The following is a 17,704-nucleotide window of genomic DNA, read 5'->3' as shown; positions in this document are numbered from 1 at the left end:
AGCCCGAGCGGGGGCAAAAAAAACAAGTCAATAATGCAATCGACAAATTCCCAGCTTCGTAATTTTGTAAGGTTGGAGCGGCGGAGGCGAGGGGGCGCTGGTGCTGTTTGGGGATGCTGCTGGATTGTGGCTCCCCTTCCCTTCCCTTCCCTTCCCTTCCCTTCTCTTCCCTTCCCTTCCCTTCCCTTCCCTTCCCTTCCCTTCCCTTCCCTTCCCTTCCCTTCCCTTCCCTTCCCTTCCCTTCCCTTCCCTTCCCTTCCCTTCCCTTCCCTTCCCTTCCCTTCCCTTCCCTTCCCTTCCCTTCCCTTCCCTTCCCTTCCCTTCCCTTCCCTTCCCTTCCCTTCCCTTCCCTTCCCTTCCCTTCCCTTCCCTTCCCTTCCCTTCCCTTCCCTTCCCTTCCCTTCCCTTCCCTTCCCTTCCCTTCCCTTCCCTTCCCTTCCCTTCCCTTCCCTTCCCTTCCCTTCCCTTCCCTTCCCTTCCCTTCCCTTCCCTTCCCTTCCCTTCCCTTCCCTTCCCTTCCCTTCCCTTCCCTTCCCTTCCCTTCCCTTCCCTTCCCTTCCCTTCCCTTCCCTTCCCTTCCCTTCCCTTCCCTTCCCTTCCCTTCCCTTCCCTTCCCTTCCCTTCCCTTCCCTTCCCTATTCTGTTTTATGTAGCAATCCCAAAAACAGTTATCGGAAGCAAATTTGTCCAACTTTGCTGTTGTTTTATACAATTCTAATTGCAATTATTGCTCAAACATTGCAAAGGGCCTTAAAGACCGATGGCACGATCGTTGCCCTGAAGAATTTTGTTGGAAAAAGTCCCAAAGCATAGAAATAGTGCTGGAAAGCCACTTTGCTTTTTGTTCTTTCCTTTCTCTTCTTCCTTCCCCCTTAAAGCTGTGGGCATTTGCAGTTCCTCTGGTTGCTCTTGCGTGAGCTTTTTAGCTTTTTTTTTTTAATTTTTGATATTTGTTTGCTTGCGAGCATCTCCCAAATCCCGTACATTTAGAAGCTGGCTCAGTGAAGGAAGGCTAACTACCTGGGAAATGAAGAGCTTTTAGGACAAAAAGAAAAAAAAAAGGAATTTGTCATCCTCCTTTCCTAATCCCGGGGAGTCTTTATTGAATACGTCTCGTTTAATTTTTAACCCAAACCATCGGAAGCTCCTTAAGGCACCGCTGCTGACTTCCTGGCTTTTTGGGCTGTTAACATTTTTAGTGCCTGGCTGTGGATGTGACAGCAAATCTGTGCGAGCAGCGTGAGCGAGGGGAGAGGAGCCGGCAGTGTCCGGCTGCCACTTGGCCGTGGTATGAAAAATCCCGGTGCTTTGTCAATATAATATATAATTATAAATATAAAATATACATATATGTATATAAAAATATAATTCTCCGTGTTAAACCGGGGAGTTGCAGATTGCTCCGGGGGCCAAGAGCCACTTCAAAATGCCTTTTCCTTTCTTTTTTTGTTTCTTCATCTAACCATCCCGGCGAGGACCGGGTTATCCGGGAGGCCCCGCTCTTCTCCAAGGCAGCCGTGGGGATGGGTACAGCGTTTTCAGGGAAAATAATGCTTCTGCTTTTCCCCTCTCAACCCTGCAATAATTTTAACGAGAGCATCTCCAAGAAAAACAGCCAGCCCTTTAAATCAGTTCTAAAACCAGAAGACTTAGTCTCAGCATGTAGTGTCAGCTTTAATTATCCGGGCAGTTACGGCTGTATGTTATAAAAGTCAGGCAATTAGACGCCTTCCTTAAAGCTGCAAAAAAAAAATTAAAATTCCCAGCCACCACGCGGAGAAAACCAGTCCGACACACAGCCGGTAACGGCGCGAAACGTTCAGCGGGATAAGCTGGCTTGTAGATCGTCCCGCAAAATGTTCTCAAAACGGGGATGGTTTCGGTGCAGAAATTTGCTCCGAAGGGAGACGTCATCTGGGAATTTCTGGGAATTTCAGCCCCTTTTCCCCTTTCTCTTTCCCCCAGGTGCCAGCTTGCTCTTCGCAAGGAGCCCCCCGGCCAACAAGGTGATAAAGACGCGCTACAGGATAGTGAAGAAGAACGTGGTCTTCCCCTCCTCGTCCTTCAGCAGCCCTGTCCCCAGCTGGAAGACCAGGCGTCTCGGGACATCCAGGTAATCCTGCCACCCCTCGGATGCAGGACCCGAGAGCCGCGAGCGCTCCATGCCACTGCTGCTGCACATTATTTGCAAGAATCACTTAATTTCTCCATTTGTTTAGCCGCTTCCACGCAGAGTTTATTGACTTAAAGTGTGAAATCGTGTTAGTAATCACGTTAGCCTGAGCTGGGCTGGTGGCAAACGGCTTCCCACAGCCTGCTCCTTCGTATCTGTTCCCTCTTTGAATTCATTGTGGTTAAATAAGCTGTAAGGATAATGAGTAAACGCACACAGCTCTCAATATCAGACCTAAGTAGACTTACTGCCTGCTTGGGAGAGACACGTCCCGCCAATGGGGCATGGTCAATTGTGGCTGCTCCTGAGAGGAGAACGGGTTCTCCTCCTCCTCCTCCTCCTCCTCCTCCTCCTCCTCCTCCTCCTGAAATGCAGGTTTCCCCTTGTCAGGGGCAATATTTTGGGGCAAGAGAGCCTGCTCTGCTCTGCCCGTTCCGTTATTCATGCCTTGGGTAGACCCAAGGAGCTGGGGGACGCGGTGGCTTGTCCCCTTCCGTTGGCACACCTACTTGGCTTGGCATCAGGGTGGTTTCCTCCAAAAGTGATTTCCTTTGTCTTCACGCCGTGTTCCAGGGGCTGACTGCTTTTCTGGTGAGTGCTGGCTGCTGTGGAGAGTCAAAAGATTGTGGGGATTGCTTTTAAAGCCTAACTTTGCCTGATTTTTCCCCTGCTCTAGTTAGAGTTGGCACAGACTTTGACAAACGTTCGTATCGGAAGGGAAGGTTGGTTTTGAGAGACTCAGGGGTGGCGAGGCAAAATTCCAGGAAAAGAGGGAGGTTTAATAAAAAGACGTGTTTATTTTCAAACTATTTTAAAAAAATCTAAAATGAAGTTCAATATTTTTTCTTGGTCTTTCAAAAGCTTGTAGTTCGGAAGAACCTGGTCTGCTCTGTACTATACTGACCTCCGTTTCAAAGTGCTTCTTCTCCTGGGGAAAACGTGGGTTCGGTTGGGACTAATCTGGGACTTCTACCCAAATTTTCTGCATTCAGTCTTACCTGCACCACCTCCTCCTCCTCTTTCTTTACCTTCTACTCATACCTGCACATCCAGTCCCTTTTTTGCAGTCCTGGGATCGACACGTCTCCTCTTACTCCCCTCCAAGAGCATCTCCTTTGCCTCTTTTGGTACAGTTCCTGCTCTGCTTCTAAATGCCACCTCCTTTTTCAGGTCCCTGGGGGCAAATCCTTGCGTTGTCCTTTCCCCAGACAAACCACGTGCTCTTCTTCCTGCTCCCTCATCTTGTATTTGTGTTGAATCGAGCTAGCAGACGTGTGTGCTTGTTACCTGACAGATAAATTCCTCGCTTGCTCGCCGCTGTCAGGCAGTGATAGAAAAGCCAGACCACCAAATAGCGTAATTCTTGTGTTTCTTCTTTGGGCTAAATAGAAACTCCTTAAAAATATTATTATTTATTATTATTTAAAGTATGTCTTTTGTTCCGTGAATTTTATTATGGTAAAAACTGCAGTGCTAACCTCTGAGGCTCGTAGTTTGCTGCTGATAATTACGGTACCCGGCTGTTTTGTGTGCAGGTGAGGATTTGTTTCTCCGCTTTGTAATCTCCTGTTTCCTCCTGCAGTCTTGCCCTTCCCATCTCTGCCTCAGTTTGCCTGGGAAGTGGCTGCTTTTTTCGCCCTGAACCGGCCACTTTGAGCAAATCTTGCTTCTTTATTTAAGTCCGATAAGGGGAAATTTGGTGCAAAGAGCTGCTTGCGGTACAGTCATGGTAAAATCACCGCTCTCCTCCATCCCTGCGCTCCCGGCAAGCACTGGCAGAAGTTGGATTTTTATTTCTAGTTCCCGTCTCCGTGAACCTTTCTGTGGGGGATCCGGGCCAAACTTCTGCTTTAGGGTCTCTCTGTAGGTAATGTGCCCCTAACTGGGGTCCAGAGAGAGAAAAGTGAGCCAGGCTGGGCTCGTCCTGCCCTGGCATCGCCCCATTTTATTGCTGGGAGGGGAATTTGTGTCTGGGATGTGTTGATTAAGTTCTGCAATCACTCACAGCCAGTGGAAGATGAGGTTTGTAACGTGGGGGGCTTTCTGTAGAGTATCATGGTCTCGTATTGTGAAATTGCCCAAACCTTTACCCTCCGATGCACGAGCCTGACTCCAAAACCCATCTGGGCATTGGCACGCAGAGGGTCGTCTTGGCATCGTATCCTCTTCTGCCCCATGACGAGGTGAACCTCACGGCATCGTGGATGTGTTTAATGATGGTGAGATAATTACGCTGGGGGCAGTAGGAGGGGAGGGGGCTTGGAGCAGGGGTTTTGGGGCCTGGCCCCATTTGCTGCGAGGCCGTCGCTTTGCAGAGGAGGAACCCGGTCGTCCTGCTGCAATCGGCCGCGAGCTCCCACTTGGAGGATAATTTTATCCGTATTAATCTTCGACTTCATTAAATAACGCGCTTTGGATCTTACGGCTGTTTCAGACAAATCTTGATAAAATGCCATCAGCAAATTAAAAACAATTATATTTTCAAGAAGCCATAAATCTCCTGCTCCGTCTCCCTAGTACTTTTGGTGTGTGCGATCCATCATCCCGCCTGGCGGGGGGAAGCACATGGCAAATGCTTCTCCTCTACTTTTTTGTGTTTTTTTTTTTTTTCCCTTGCGCTCATAGCATCCCTTTGGACAAGTAGCAAGGGAACGATCCAGGGGGCTGGGAGCTGCTTTTCCAGCCGCTTTGCTGTGCTATTGTCAAAAAAAAAAAAAGCGATGGTTTTGTCAAACCAGGACGGGGAGGAAGCACGGGGCATGGCCGCGCATCGTCTCACTGGGGACCGTGCAGCTCTCCCCAGGCTGTTTTGCAGCCCGGGCTTTGTCACCTCTCCCGTTTCATGTTTCGGTGCGTGTCGGATCGAGCAGCCAACTTTTTTTTTTTCGTTTTAATGCCCTTCTGGCCTGAAGCCAGGAGCACGGCATTAAAGGCCTGGTGGTGCCCTGCTCGAGCGCTGCTCCCGAGGTCGTTTCTAGCTGAGGCTATGGGGAGATTCCTGCTGTGAATCCCAGGTTTTTGGGGCTCCGAAAGCAACGTGCAGGGGTCTTACGTGGCCGGTGACCTTTTCTGATTTAATACTTTATAGACTTGAGGTAGCAAACCGTGTTTCTGTCCATCTCGTGAACCGTGTCTTGGAGATTTCCCTCCTCTTTTTGGGTACGTAGCCAGAAAACCTTTGCTGGGGCATCTGGGGCAGTGCCCTGCTTGCCAACAAGCCCCAAATTATCAGGTAAAGGAGAAGATGGATGCGTCCAAGTGCTGGGGAGAGTCACTGCGGATCCCTCGGGGATGAGCTGCTTTCTCCCCTTACCTCTGGGTCGCCTTAAACTTGGCCCCGCTGCTGACTTTTCTGGAGGCGATAGACGGGAGTATATTTTAAATTAATTTTACTCCACTTTTAGTAATATTTTTGTTTTAAATAGATTTATAAGCAACTTGGGGGCTATTTCTCCAAATTTATGAAGATAATTTTCGCTCTCTTGATAAGGTTAAATTTACACCTGCTATTTCCATATTAATTCACATTGCTAAGTGGATCTAATTTTCTTCCGTTCTTCTATCTAGTGAGTGTGGCCTTTCCTAATGCAATTTCCCCCTCACTAAATCACTGTGATCGGGAGTCATGATCGAGTTAAATTAACTTAAATTAATTTACTTAATAAGAGCTCCAGATCATTGTGAATGAGGTGAAGATTTATTGATCCTCCTTTTCACTCCTCCCCCTTATCTCTCCGCGCTTTGCAGGAGCGCAGCGCGGGAGGGCTCTGATTTGCTTGCCTTAAATTTCATTTTCTCCTATTGACGTGGCGATCGGCCATCGCTTGGAACTCATGCAGGGACATCTTCTCCGCGGCCAGGAGGGGGCCGAGCTGCTTGACACGGAGGAATCGGGATGGATGAGTGACGGCGGCGTTTGCAGGTCCTGGAAACGTCTTCAGCCCTTCTACGGTGCCTTCCTTGGACGAGATGCTGCTCCTGGCATCTTCCGTGGCTCACGGGGCCGAAACTGTGCCTGCTTTGCCCAGGTGGGGTGTCCAGGTGGGAGATGCCCAGAGGCCTCGTGGGCTTGAGGGTGCTGTAGGATTGGGGAAACTGCTAGAAGGTAGGGTGTCTTTCCTCGTGGCCGGGCTGCTGCACCCTGGTGCATTTCGGTTGGAGCTGGAGGACGAAGATGACGGCAGGAGGACGCTCCTGGCTGTTGGAGATATTCCTCTGCAAATCCACTTGCTCCACGGAAGCGACGGTCGTCTTGCCAGCCGGAGAAAGCCAAAATCCTTGAGCAAGCAACCCAAGGTAGCAGTAGGAAATGCCCTTATTCCCATCTAGGGGATGACGTGCCTGGTTCTACGTGGTGTGCTCGGCCAGGAACTGTCCCAAGAGCATTGACCAGGAGAAGGAGACCCCAACTCACTCGTTTACGGAGAGACAAACCCGATTTAAGACAATTTTTTGGGGGCAGATGGGCTGATGTTGTGTTTAGAGATCCTAGTTACGGGCGACTTAAGCGCTGACCCACTTTGAACAGTTTTCTTTGAAAATAATGATGCATGTGTTTAAAAGAAAAGTAACCTGTCTGCAAATATTGTCTGGCACTGGTGGGAAAGCTCAGATATTTCCTTCAGAAAACTTTGCAGCTCCTCTTGAGGGACAAACTTCACCCTCCAGCGTTATAAATAAGTAAAGAACAAGGTAATAAAACGTTTGTCAGGGAAAGTGCCTGCTCAGTAGAAAAGGCTCGTCAGCAGAGGATAAGCTTGTGTATTTTGGTTTTGTTTTCTTCTTTTCTTTCTGTTCCTTGGCCTGAAGCGATGTGGAAGGACCAGGTTGGAACAGGAGCCTCCTTGGCTCGAGTCGTGCCCTCACCACGTGCAACTTTTGGGGTTTTGCCATTCAGCAGGTGGTTAGAGCTGCGAAATGGGCTCTCAACCTCCGCACTGGGTGCCAGTGCTGCTTCCCTGGTGATGCCTTTTGAGTTGATTTTGATTTTTTTGATTTCTGTCCTGCTGTCATGCGGTGGGTAGTGTGGCTGCTGGTGGAGATGTGGTCAGAGAGGAGGAAAACCTGCCCTATATCTGCCAGTCCCTGGCCTTTCAGGAGGTTGGGATGCCGTGCTCCAGGTGGCACGGGTGAGCCAACCTCCCCATCTCATCCCTTCCTTTCCTTCGTGGTGGGCAAGTTTTGGGTTTCTGACTTCTTTTGCTCTCTTCCCCAAGACGTTTGGATATCCACCACCAGTTGCTCAACCCAACTCATTGTCCGGTTGATCCGATATTGCCTCTCCAGCTTCTGCTGACCAGCAAATTTATCAAGCCAGGGTATGTGGAGGCCACTGTTCCTTCCTCCTCCCTCGTGCAACATCATCACCTTCTCCCCCGGTCCCGTGTTGCGGTGCTGAGCCCTTTTTTGGGGTGCTGTCCCCTATGTGTGGTGCCTTGCTGAAGGACGGGCACGTGAGTGGGAGACGTGGGCCTCGTCTATGCTTTGCCTGCTGGGTTCTTGCTGGGTAAGGAGCCCAACCTCCTTTGGAGGTCACCACCTCACGGCGTTCACTTTGCAGGATTTTAAGATTTAAGGCTTTGAGAGCAGAGTCTACCTGTAATTACGTTATTTATATATGGAGACACCTCTCCTGGCTCATTCTGCTCCTTCAATTCGAGGGATTCGCAGCTCTTCTTGAAAAGCACCTGGAGGTGGTGGGTGTAGAAACCAGAGGGTTCCTGAACTGATGGCTTGGTTGGAGGGGACTTGGTAAAAACGTTACTCCTGATCCAACCATGAGAATGCAAAATCCAGCAGCGACACGGTGTTACGGGGTGGAGAAGCCATTTGCAAGCGCGGTCTTGGTCTTTGAATCTTGGGATTTTATCTGGGACATTTGGGTTTTTATACAGGTTTTCCTGAAAACCAATTGCGTTTCGTAGCGGGAGGCGTGGACGCCCCAGGTGCGCAGGGCTGGGACAGGCAGAGGCAGCTTCCTTTGGATCCTGCTCTCTCCATTCCCAACCCCACCGTCTCAAAGACATTCAGGAGAAGCCAGAGGCAAATAAATTACACGTAATTATTTCTCCGTGTTGCTAAGCAGGAGCTGCTCTTGGGTGCTCGCTCCGACGCACCTCCAGGAGAAGTCGGCGCGCTTTTTTTTTGGAGAGCTGCGCAGGGCTCAGCCTGGCAGATAAATCGATGACTTTTAGGGCTTCCCCTGTTCCCTTTGACACCCTCGTGCTGGGCAGACCTTGACATCTCCATCCCAGCCGTGCGGAGATGGGAGATGGGGAAGGGCTGAGCGTTTTCCTTGGGTTTCTCCACCAAAACGCGCGCGGTGCCAGCCTCCGGGCCGTCTCCGGGACGGTCCGGAGATGCTGGGGCAGCGTGCCAGGAGGAAGGCTCATTAAATCACGGCGTGTTAACGAGCCTGGGGGGTGCTGAGAGCTGCTGCAAGCCCTGTTCGGGGCTGTAATGCACGGGGAGAGAGCAAAGCCGTATTTCTGCGGGGCCGGGACGTCACGGCAAAAGTCGCAGAGAATCCGGAGAAAAGTGTTAACGTCGGCGGCTGCCGCTGCTAATTGCTGAGCGCGGCAGGGGAGAGGCTCTAATCGAAGCCACCGTATATTGCGAGGAGACAGGGATTGTTGGGTTTTTTATCTCGATCTCAGCAAAGGCTGCCTTTGCTCCTCGCTCCGTGTATTTTATCCCCTTGCTTTAGCGACCTGGGGGGGCGCCGAGGTTTTTGTCTCGATGCCTCGTCAGGGGAGGCTCCGATGGGATTTTTTTTTTGCCTCCGCGGTGCCGATCGCTCGTGGATGTCCGGCCACGAAGGGCCAGGGACATCATAACCCGACGGCCAGAGGCCGTGGCGCCGGGGTTAATTTCCTTTTATCAAGACGAGCGGTCTCGCTCCGGTCCTCCCCAGCTTCCGCTGCGTTAAGCTGAAAAGGAGTCGAAATGTGACTAATGTCCTTAAAGCTCCTGTCAATTTTTTTCTCCCCAAATTCATTTGACATGAAAGTGAGAAGTAAACAGAAAGCCTGCGTTTAAGCAGATAACTTGGAAAGCCTTTTCCATCACATTTAAAAACGGCCGTGTCATGGATTCTGCGAATTGGCGGCTTCTATTTTGTTTTATTTTATTTTATTTTATTTTTTGTCTGTGCGGTAAATTTTCTTTTAATAATCTCGACGTGGTTTTACGAGGTTTAGGGATAAGATTTTTTTTGAAGGGATGTTAAACCATTCTCCAGACTGACATCTCATTACAGTGAAATTCATCTGCCCGGATTGGAGACGTTACAGGCAGGAGGAAACCGGGGCTTCCGTCTGAAAAAGTGTTTTTTTTTTCTATGGGAAGTACTTTTAATCTTTTTAATGAGGATGGTATGAGATACACAACCCTGCATTGTTTCGGAGAAGTCCTGACATCTGGCCTAACGTAATCCAGTTTCTGTTGGGAACTAGTTAGAGGCTTTAAAAAACAATGTCGCCTCTTCTCAGCAAAGCTCGGGATTAATCTTTCATGCTCTCCCCGCTCCCCCCTTTGCAGAAAGAAAGACGCTTTATAACGTTCAATCTCTTTTTTTTTTCCCTTTTTATTTTTTTTTCCTTCTATTTCCCTCTCCCTAAACAGAGCTGACATCTGGGCCTGATCATCTCGCCCCGATTTCCCAGCCAAGCATCCCGCGTTGGCTCCGGGCCGCGCGGCTCTGCGGCGGCGCCGCTCCCGGGCACCGTCCCCGCTTCGTCCTCCGTGTCCCCGTGCCCCGTCCTCCGTGTCCCCGTGCCCCGTCCTCCACCTGGATGGACCTCCCCGGGTCCTGCAGGAACACCCCGTGCCCCCGTGGGATCGAGCGTCTCCCCCTGCTTCCCCTCCCCGCGTTTCAGAGCACTTGGTGCCGGAGCCCGCCGCCGGCGGCGCTCTCCTCCTCGAAGGGACGGCCGCAGTCATTGAGCTCTACTCCGGAGGAACTAATGAAAACAAAATAAAAGCGGGACTCAGAGGTTAACGACCAGCTTTAAATGCGTATGGAAATGCTTAAGAATAATGGGATTTTCTTTTTTTAATTTTGCTTAATGGAGTTAGGGGAGTTTGGAATTGATTCTATTAAAAATAAAAGTGTCACTTCCCAACGTGGGGAGGCAATTATGGGTTATTTACTCGGGATTGTGGTAATCTTGGATCAGCCCCTCTTGCAGATCCTCCCAGGGCCTGGTACAGGCAGAAAGGAGATCTCCAGCTGCCCCGCGCCGGGCACATCCTTCCCTGCTCAGCCTGCAAATCCCGAAACCGGGACCTGATCTTTTGGGGAGATCTTGTGGATTCATCGCATGCTGGATCTGCAGCGGTTTATTTTGAGAACAGAAAGGAGGCGCGGGACTTGTTTGACTCCAAAACTGGAGAATTTCTGCTTATTTTCCTCCCTCTCAGCTAGCGGGGTGCAGCTGGAAGCCCTCGCGCCGCGTTATTTAGGGGAAACGTCTTGCGTTTCCTGCACAGGAAACCAAAAATATACCAAAAATAACCTTTTTTTTTTTTCCTAAAAGCCATAAAATCCTGTGGGTTTAAGGCACCTCGAGATGACCAGGCTTCTTCTTCGGCTGCTTAAATGTGGCCACAGATCCGGAGCCCAGAATACCTCTTGCTGTCTGGGTGTAGGGATGGAGGTGCAGAAAGCCGTGGTTCGGCTGCAGGGGACTCGTACAGATGCACAGCCACTCCGGACCTCGGGTTACGTGTAAAAGGGTAACGCGTCTTCCTTCTTCCTTCTCTTTTTTCCCCCCAAAAAGCAGAGTTTGTGCTTTTCTATAGCGGTCTGCAGCCTCGGAGCTGTCCCTGCTGGCATCCCCAGCAGGATTTTAGGCTGGCTCAGGACGGCGCTTGGAGGTCGGGTGCGTGCACGGAGCATCCCGGTTGCTTCGGGGTCCTTCACAGGGCAGGTCTGGAAGCTCAGGCTCAGCCCCTCGCGGCTGGAACTGACCCCAAAGATGCTCTCAAGCCCTGAGACATCCCGAGTGACGCAAAGCAAAGGGTTTTGCTGACATGAAGTGCGTTTGCGGTGTGGATGTTGGCTCTCCAAGGAGGCAGAGAGGAGGAGAACAGGTCCCCGGGGCTGTGCACGCACCTCTCAAATGGCTTCAGCTGCACGTGTTCACCCAAATCCCAGTGCCTGGGGTGGAACAGACGTGACCGGGACATCGGTCTGCACAAACCCAAAGCCATACCGCACGTGTGATGCTATTTTGACCCAAAAGTCATGTAGAAAAGCATGAACCCAGTGGAAAACCGAGCTAAAAAAGAGCGAAATACTCCGAATCTCACTAAGGCTGCAAGCAGGGCTCCATCTGGGGAGCCGCATGGGAATAATCAGGGTTTTTAGGGCTTTCAAACCGTCTTCCAGAGCAATGGGTGCTTGCTTGGAGGCACGGCACAACCTTTCCCAAGCGAAAAGATGCCCCAGGGGCTGGAAGCGCTGCAGAGGGCATCGCCTCCGTCGTGTAACGCTGCAGGCGTGTTCACAAGGGGTCGTGCTGCTTCTTAACGGGTCCCTGCTCATCCACAACGTCTCCCACCCCGTTGGGTATTCAGCTGAAATGTTTTCCTTAGGGTTGATAACGGGCGGAGAGCGCACGCACGGTTGCCGGAGGATTTGCTGATGAGCGGTGATTCATTAGGCAGGATTTCTCCCTTCTCTTTTGTCATCGCCTCTCCTTGCTTTCAGGCAGCTTTCAGCTATCGGAGAAAAGCAGGATATCCCGAACAAGGAGGTTTACGCGGATTAAAAGTGGAGGATTTTGAGCTGCCGGGTCAGCAGTTTCGGATCGGGGCCGGCTCATCCGATTTCGGGAGCCCGTTTCCAGGTGCTGGGGACCCTGAGATGGGCGAGCGCCTGCATCTTCCTCTCTGGTGGCTTTCGGGAAGGTTTGCTCTTCCTCTGCAGGGCAGGGGCCTCTGGGTTGCCTCTGGAGCACCCTAAAAGCGATGCTGCGTGTGGCAGTCAGGAGGCTGGGGCTTGCCATTGCTCTTCGTTTGTCACACCGGGACCGAGCGTGGTGACCCTGGGGACTGGAGCAGGTCTCCAAAGCCCTTTGGCCCTGGGGCATCTGTTTTTTTTTTTTCCTGGACACTCCAGGATAAAATGTCTCACGGGGCCGTGAGGTTCCTGATATCGCTGTTCCTTTCGTCCATCCAAATCCCCAGCTGCCAGCTGCGCCTCTTAAAAAAAAAAAAAAAAGAAATAAATTCTTACACGATAGGAGCCTTTTTACAGCGTTCACCCTTTTTAGCCCGGGCTTCAGCAGCAAGCAAGCAGTCCTGGAAAGATGAAATCTGCTTGGGGATATAGTTTGCAAAATTGCACACGCTCGGTGTTTGCAGCTCATTTCGAAGCAGTTCTTAACCTCTGGAAGCGGTTTTTCCCGGGCTGGTAAATCCCACCTAACGGCGGAGCAGTTGGAGGATATTTTTTCTGGCGCTGGGCATTTTCAAGTGTCACTGCTTTTTCACCTGCCAGTGACAGCTGCACGAGCGATGGATCTGATTTCTAAATTTCTGCCCTCCTAGGAGATGAGGAATGGCAGGGCTTTTTTTTTCTTTTTTCTTTCCCTTCCCTTTTCCCCGAACGGTTTTTGCCACAAACCTGTAACCCCTCCGGCCCCTTAGCTCGCCGCGAGAAGTTTTCGCCGTGCCGAGCGCTGCCGCGAAAGTTGGGATGGAAACAAAAAATAAACCAAAAAACCGAACCCCGCGGGCAGAAAGCAGAAGAGCTGCGGGTTGTGCTGAGTGGCAGCTCCGTGCTCCGCGGCTCTGACCCCGATCGCTTCTCGTTAGCTCCTGCGCTGAGCCGCGGCCAAATGCTGCCGGCAGCTGGGCTGCCCCGCGCCGCGCGCCCGCCTCGGGACCCGGGGAAAGGAGAGGGCGAAGCGGTTTTGCGGGGGCACAGAGGTCGCTTCGCTTGGCAGGCGCTCGAGCTTCGTTTGTGGCTGATTAATTCTTTCCAGGCTGAGCAGACGTCGAGCTCTCTTTCGGGGCCGGAGGATGGCTCCATCTGCTTCGTCCCGGCGTGAGAAATAAATGCGCTCCCCAACGGGGCTGGAAAGCCGCTCGTGGGTCGGTGACCGCCGAGGGATGAGCCGTGCCGTGCCCCCGAGCCGATGCTGCAGGGCTGGAAAAGGCTGTGCTGGAAAACCCCGGGCTGCAAGGACCCCCGGAGCTTCTCTTTCTGCAGCCACGTTAATCACAAGTCCCTTGCGTGGGGACTTCTTGCAGCCCCGAGGTGAGAAGCGAGGGTTCAAATGGTTTTGTAGGATATGGAAGTGAGGAGCAGAGCGGTGGAGGGGACCCAGGACCCCAGACCTCTTCCCACCGGCGTTCAGGCGGGCCGCAGGATGCGGCCCCTGCTTATCAAATCCCCTTTTGATGCTGGGCTTTCAGGTGTTGCTGTTTGGATGCAAGGACTTGGCGGATACCTAGAAAAATAACTTAGTTTTTTCATCTTGAGGCGTTTGCGAGGTGCGAACCCTGCTCGGCTGCCGGCTGGGATGTTCCCCGTGGGTCTCATCCTGGGCAGCGCTCCCCGTGGGGCTGAGCGCAGGGTAGGAGCACGCCCAGCTCCCAGTTTGACCAGTAAGGCTCTCCGTGAAGCAGCGCAGCCTTACTGGGAAGGCACCGACAGGCGTGCGGCATCACTCGGTATCCATCCACCACGCGGTGGAAATGGGGCACAGCGTGGTTTTTTTGGGTACAGCATTTGTGTTTTCCATATCGGGTGATCTGTACTGAGAAAAAGCAGTGCACGGACTTGCAGGAGGTGTTGGATGCCTCTACCCTAACACCTCCCCTACGAAATTCTTTCTGTAGCTGCTGGAAATAACCCCGGTTTTGTTTAATGTCGGGATTTATCCGCCTGTTTAACCACCTCGCCCCTAGATCCCTGCATCCCAGCGCCGAGCGCGGGGCTGGGATCCCTGGCACGTCCCCGGTTTTGCAGGGGAACGGCCGGGCTCCCCGAGAAGCTGGGGACCCGCACCAGCATCTGTGGCTGGCTCTGCCCGCCGGACCCGCCTGGAAGAAGGATTTGCAGAAGGACAGGGGGAGGTCTGAGAGGTCACAGCTGTTAACGCTGGGAAAATGGGAAGAAAAAGGGGCCGGGGGGGTTCCCGAACTTGGCACGAGTGCCGTGGCCACCTGTCCGGAGGCATCAGCGGTTTTCGCAGCCCGGAGTATGTTTCGATTACAAATAATTTCCTGCGGCTTTAATCCGTCCCACTCCCAACGAATCTGGATTTCCTAATTGCTTATTGGGTTAACGGCTCAGCACCACTATGGGGTGATGGTGGGCACACGTTCAGGGTGGTGGGAGAGGTGGGAAGGTGCTGGGAAGCTCCAGCACCGAGGTCCCAAGCAATAAGAGGTGATATTTATTTATTTATAATTTATTTTTTCCCCTATCGCTGTCGAAGTGTGCATGGGACAGGCGCTGGCTTTGGCGGAGTGAGCTAGAAAGCTTAGTTTGCATTTTTCGAATTTCTCTTAATTACCATCTGCTGGCTTTGCTAATATTTGCAAGACTCACATCTTGTTTTTAAACATGGACAAGAAGATTGGGAATCCAGGCAAGCAGCTTCGGAAACAGAGCAGAAACACGAGGGGTAAGGAAAGAGCTCGGAAAGGTGAAACGTGAAGACGGGCGCGCATCCAGGCTGCCTCCCATGCGCTTCAGCACCGTGGTAGGAGGCAGTGCTCCTGCGTTGGGTTATTCCTTCTATGTGATGAAGAACACCCAAAGGGCTTGGAGCAGTTCTTGGAAGAGGAGATGCTGACTGATGGTGTTGGGGGAAGCTCTCGGTGTCCTTAACCAGTGGCATCGGTCCCTGATGTGTTCCTGGGGAGGTTGGTTCTCCAAAACCTACGAGGGGTGCGTGCTTTTCTCCCCGTCTTGGTGCAGAAATGTCTCTCTTGTACGTGGACCAAGGTGCCGTAGGCGTTTTGTTTGAATTACACCTCTCATAATTACACCCGAGTGAATTGCCAGGGCTGCTAGAAGGAACGGATCGCGCTGCCCAGCTTGCAAACACCCCTCCGAGAACCGGGGGCTTCGGGAAATGCTTCCCCCAGCTTTCAGACCTCCAGCCCCGAGCGATGGAGGTGAGCCGCCCTGCCTGGGAAGCCTCAATCTATCCTGCGAAGCTTTTTTGGGAAGCCTCAATCTATTCTGCAAAGGTTTTTGGCAAGTCTGGGACCGGAGGGTGGCATCACGCTGCCCCAAAGGCACAGGTGGATGGGGTCTGGGTGCTGGGGTTTGTCCAGAGCCGTGGCATCGACGTGAAATTTGGGATGAAATTCTGCTTGGAAAGGGACTGGGGGAGCCAGCACCGCCTGCCCGTGCCTCCTGCCTCCCGCTTGCCTTTTTCTGTCGGCGATGCTGAAGCCAGGCTTCCTCTGGCAGGTTTTTTAAAATTTTATTTGATGAGAAGAGTCGGTTATGACTCCCCGAGTGCCGTAAAAGTTAATGCGATAGTCTCTCTGCGCCTGTGCTCATTTTTATAATTTTTTATTTTATGAAACAGGACAGGGAGCTTAGTGACTTATTACTATTCATTTCGTTTCAATGCAGTAAATATTGATTCAGTTGGGGGTTTTCAATTTAAACCACTCGGCGATTATATAAAATATTACTAGCCTCTGAAATTATGCTTACCGATCCCTTCGGCTGCTCATTAACGAAGGAGTGCAATTTTTAGATCCCTTTGCTTTCATCACTCTAATAAATGGGCTAAGCTCCCTTTTTGCACGCAAGGTGCTGGAGACTCAGCTAGCGGGGGCTTGACAGCCTCGGTGCAGCTCTTAATTTGGAGCCGCTTTCAAAGGCTTCTGCAGTTTGCGTTTTGAGATGTGGAGGGCTCTTCCTCCGATTCCTCGGCCTCGGCGGAGCCCCTGGCCGAGAGCCGGGATGCCCTGAGCCTGGTTCAAAGCCCCGCATCCCAGGTGCTCCCACCGTCGGGTCTCTGGGCGCTTTGTGAACTCAGAGGAGCCCCTTGCACACATTTCAAGGGACAAAAAAGGAATTTTGGGGGAACGAAGCATGATCAGAGCTCGTGCAAGGGCATCGTTAGCTGCGGAGAGGCTGCTTGATGCCGACATCCTATGGGCAATCCGTATGCTCATGGTGAAGCATTGTGTGAACCCTCCAAGGGATGCTTCAGACACGAAGCGTGTCTTGGTGGGGACTGAGTTAAATAAAAAAGCCTTTGGAAAGGCAGAGCTAAGACAGAAACCTTTGGAAAATTTCTTCGGGGCCACCCGGCCGCGGGCTGGGGGCTCTTCCCACCCAGAGCTGGTGTCTCCCCACTGGAAGAATGGAGCCCAGGGTGGCCCTGGGGGCAACCGGAGCCTGCTTCTCCTCCCGTTTATCCATCCTGGAGCCACCGTGGAAGGAGGGCAAGGATGGGTTCAGGGTATCGCGGCGGGGATGCCGCACCTAGGAAGAGTTTTAGATCTGTGTATGCCTTCTGGAGGCTCTGGCGAGTCGGAAAGAAACCAAACATTTCAGACCTAAGCATCCCCAACATCCAGTGGCCGAACACTCAATTTTTGGGGTTAACCAGCACGGCTGGAGAGCTGAGAGGTGAGGAAGGAACCACGACTTTGTTGCCAAGTGCCTTGAAGAGGAGAAGGGACCACGGAGATCGGTCTCAAGCTCTTGACTCCTTCCAAATTCAGCTGACGTCGTGTGACGGCCGGGAGGAGGCTCGGAAATCATCCGGGTTAGCCAGAGCTGCGTTAATTGGATCAATGCTAATAATTTAAAACACACTGGCAGGGGAAGAGAGCGCTTGGCCCAGGTTGTATTTCTCGGGCCGAGACGTTCCTCGCTTAGTGCTTTGCGCAGCACTTAACCTCGGTGGCCTCCCCCCAAAATAAGCCCAAAGGCCAAAAAACGTGGCCAAAAAGAGCCTTCACGTGGGAGAAGACCGAACTAAGACTTCGCTGCTGTGCGTGCGGCCAGCTTAGATAATTAAACACTGCTTTAAACACCGCTCTTGGGCCACTTTTAAGGGTAGCAGTAAACTCCCTTTGCACTAATCGATACGGTTGTAGACTACGTGCGTATTTCAGCCTTGCCAGCCCGACTTCCCGCAGCGGTCAGGAGCTGATCTTACCCGTTTGGTGCAGCGTGATTGAGTCCCTTGCAGTGAAGATGACCGCGAATGGCTTTGCCAGAATGCCTTTGTGTTTGTGGGTTTGTTCCTGGGCAGTTCATCATTTTTTTTTGCAGGAGTCCCTCAGAGGCTTGTCGGGTTTTTGGGAATGCGCTGGAGATGAAAGTATGGTATTTTAGTAACAGTGATAAAAAAATCGGTTTGAAAAGGGGTTTCTGGAGCCCTGCTTAAAGTATTTTTGCCAGTATTTGAAGAATTTATTTATGTATAATGATAGTTGTGTATCACGTCTCTTCGGTGTCGCAGCACATGGCATGCGCTGGGATTTTTGGAGCCGGGCAGGCAGCTTCTGCCAGGGACCGATGGAAATTGGGTACCG

The 17,704-nt window shown here is 51.8% G+C and overlaps 1 protein-coding gene across 5 annotated transcripts in view; it reads left to right on the top strand.

Annotated features, from left to right (window-relative positions):
• ZC3H3 (zinc finger CCCH-type containing 3) overlaps positions 1–17,704 on the top strand; it is a 137,796-nt gene that overhangs the window by 55,041 nt on the left and 65,051 nt on the right. For all 5 annotated transcript variants that reach the window (XM_080579956.1, XM_080579955.1, XM_080579954.1 and 2 more), the window contains one exon: positions 1,966–2,113. In XM_080579956.1, the coding sequence (XP_080436082.1) occupies positions 1,966–2,113 (148 nt within the window). The remainder of the gene's footprint in view (positions 1–1,965; positions 2,114–17,704) is intronic.

The sequence above is a fragment of the Anser brachyrhynchus genome (genome assembly GCF_964034855.1).
Source record: "Anser brachyrhynchus genome assembly, chromosome: 2".
Lineage (NCBI taxonomy): Eukaryota > Metazoa > Chordata > Aves > Anseriformes > Anatidae > Anser > Anser brachyrhynchus.
This window is presented reverse-complemented; position numbering and strand designations above follow the sequence as displayed.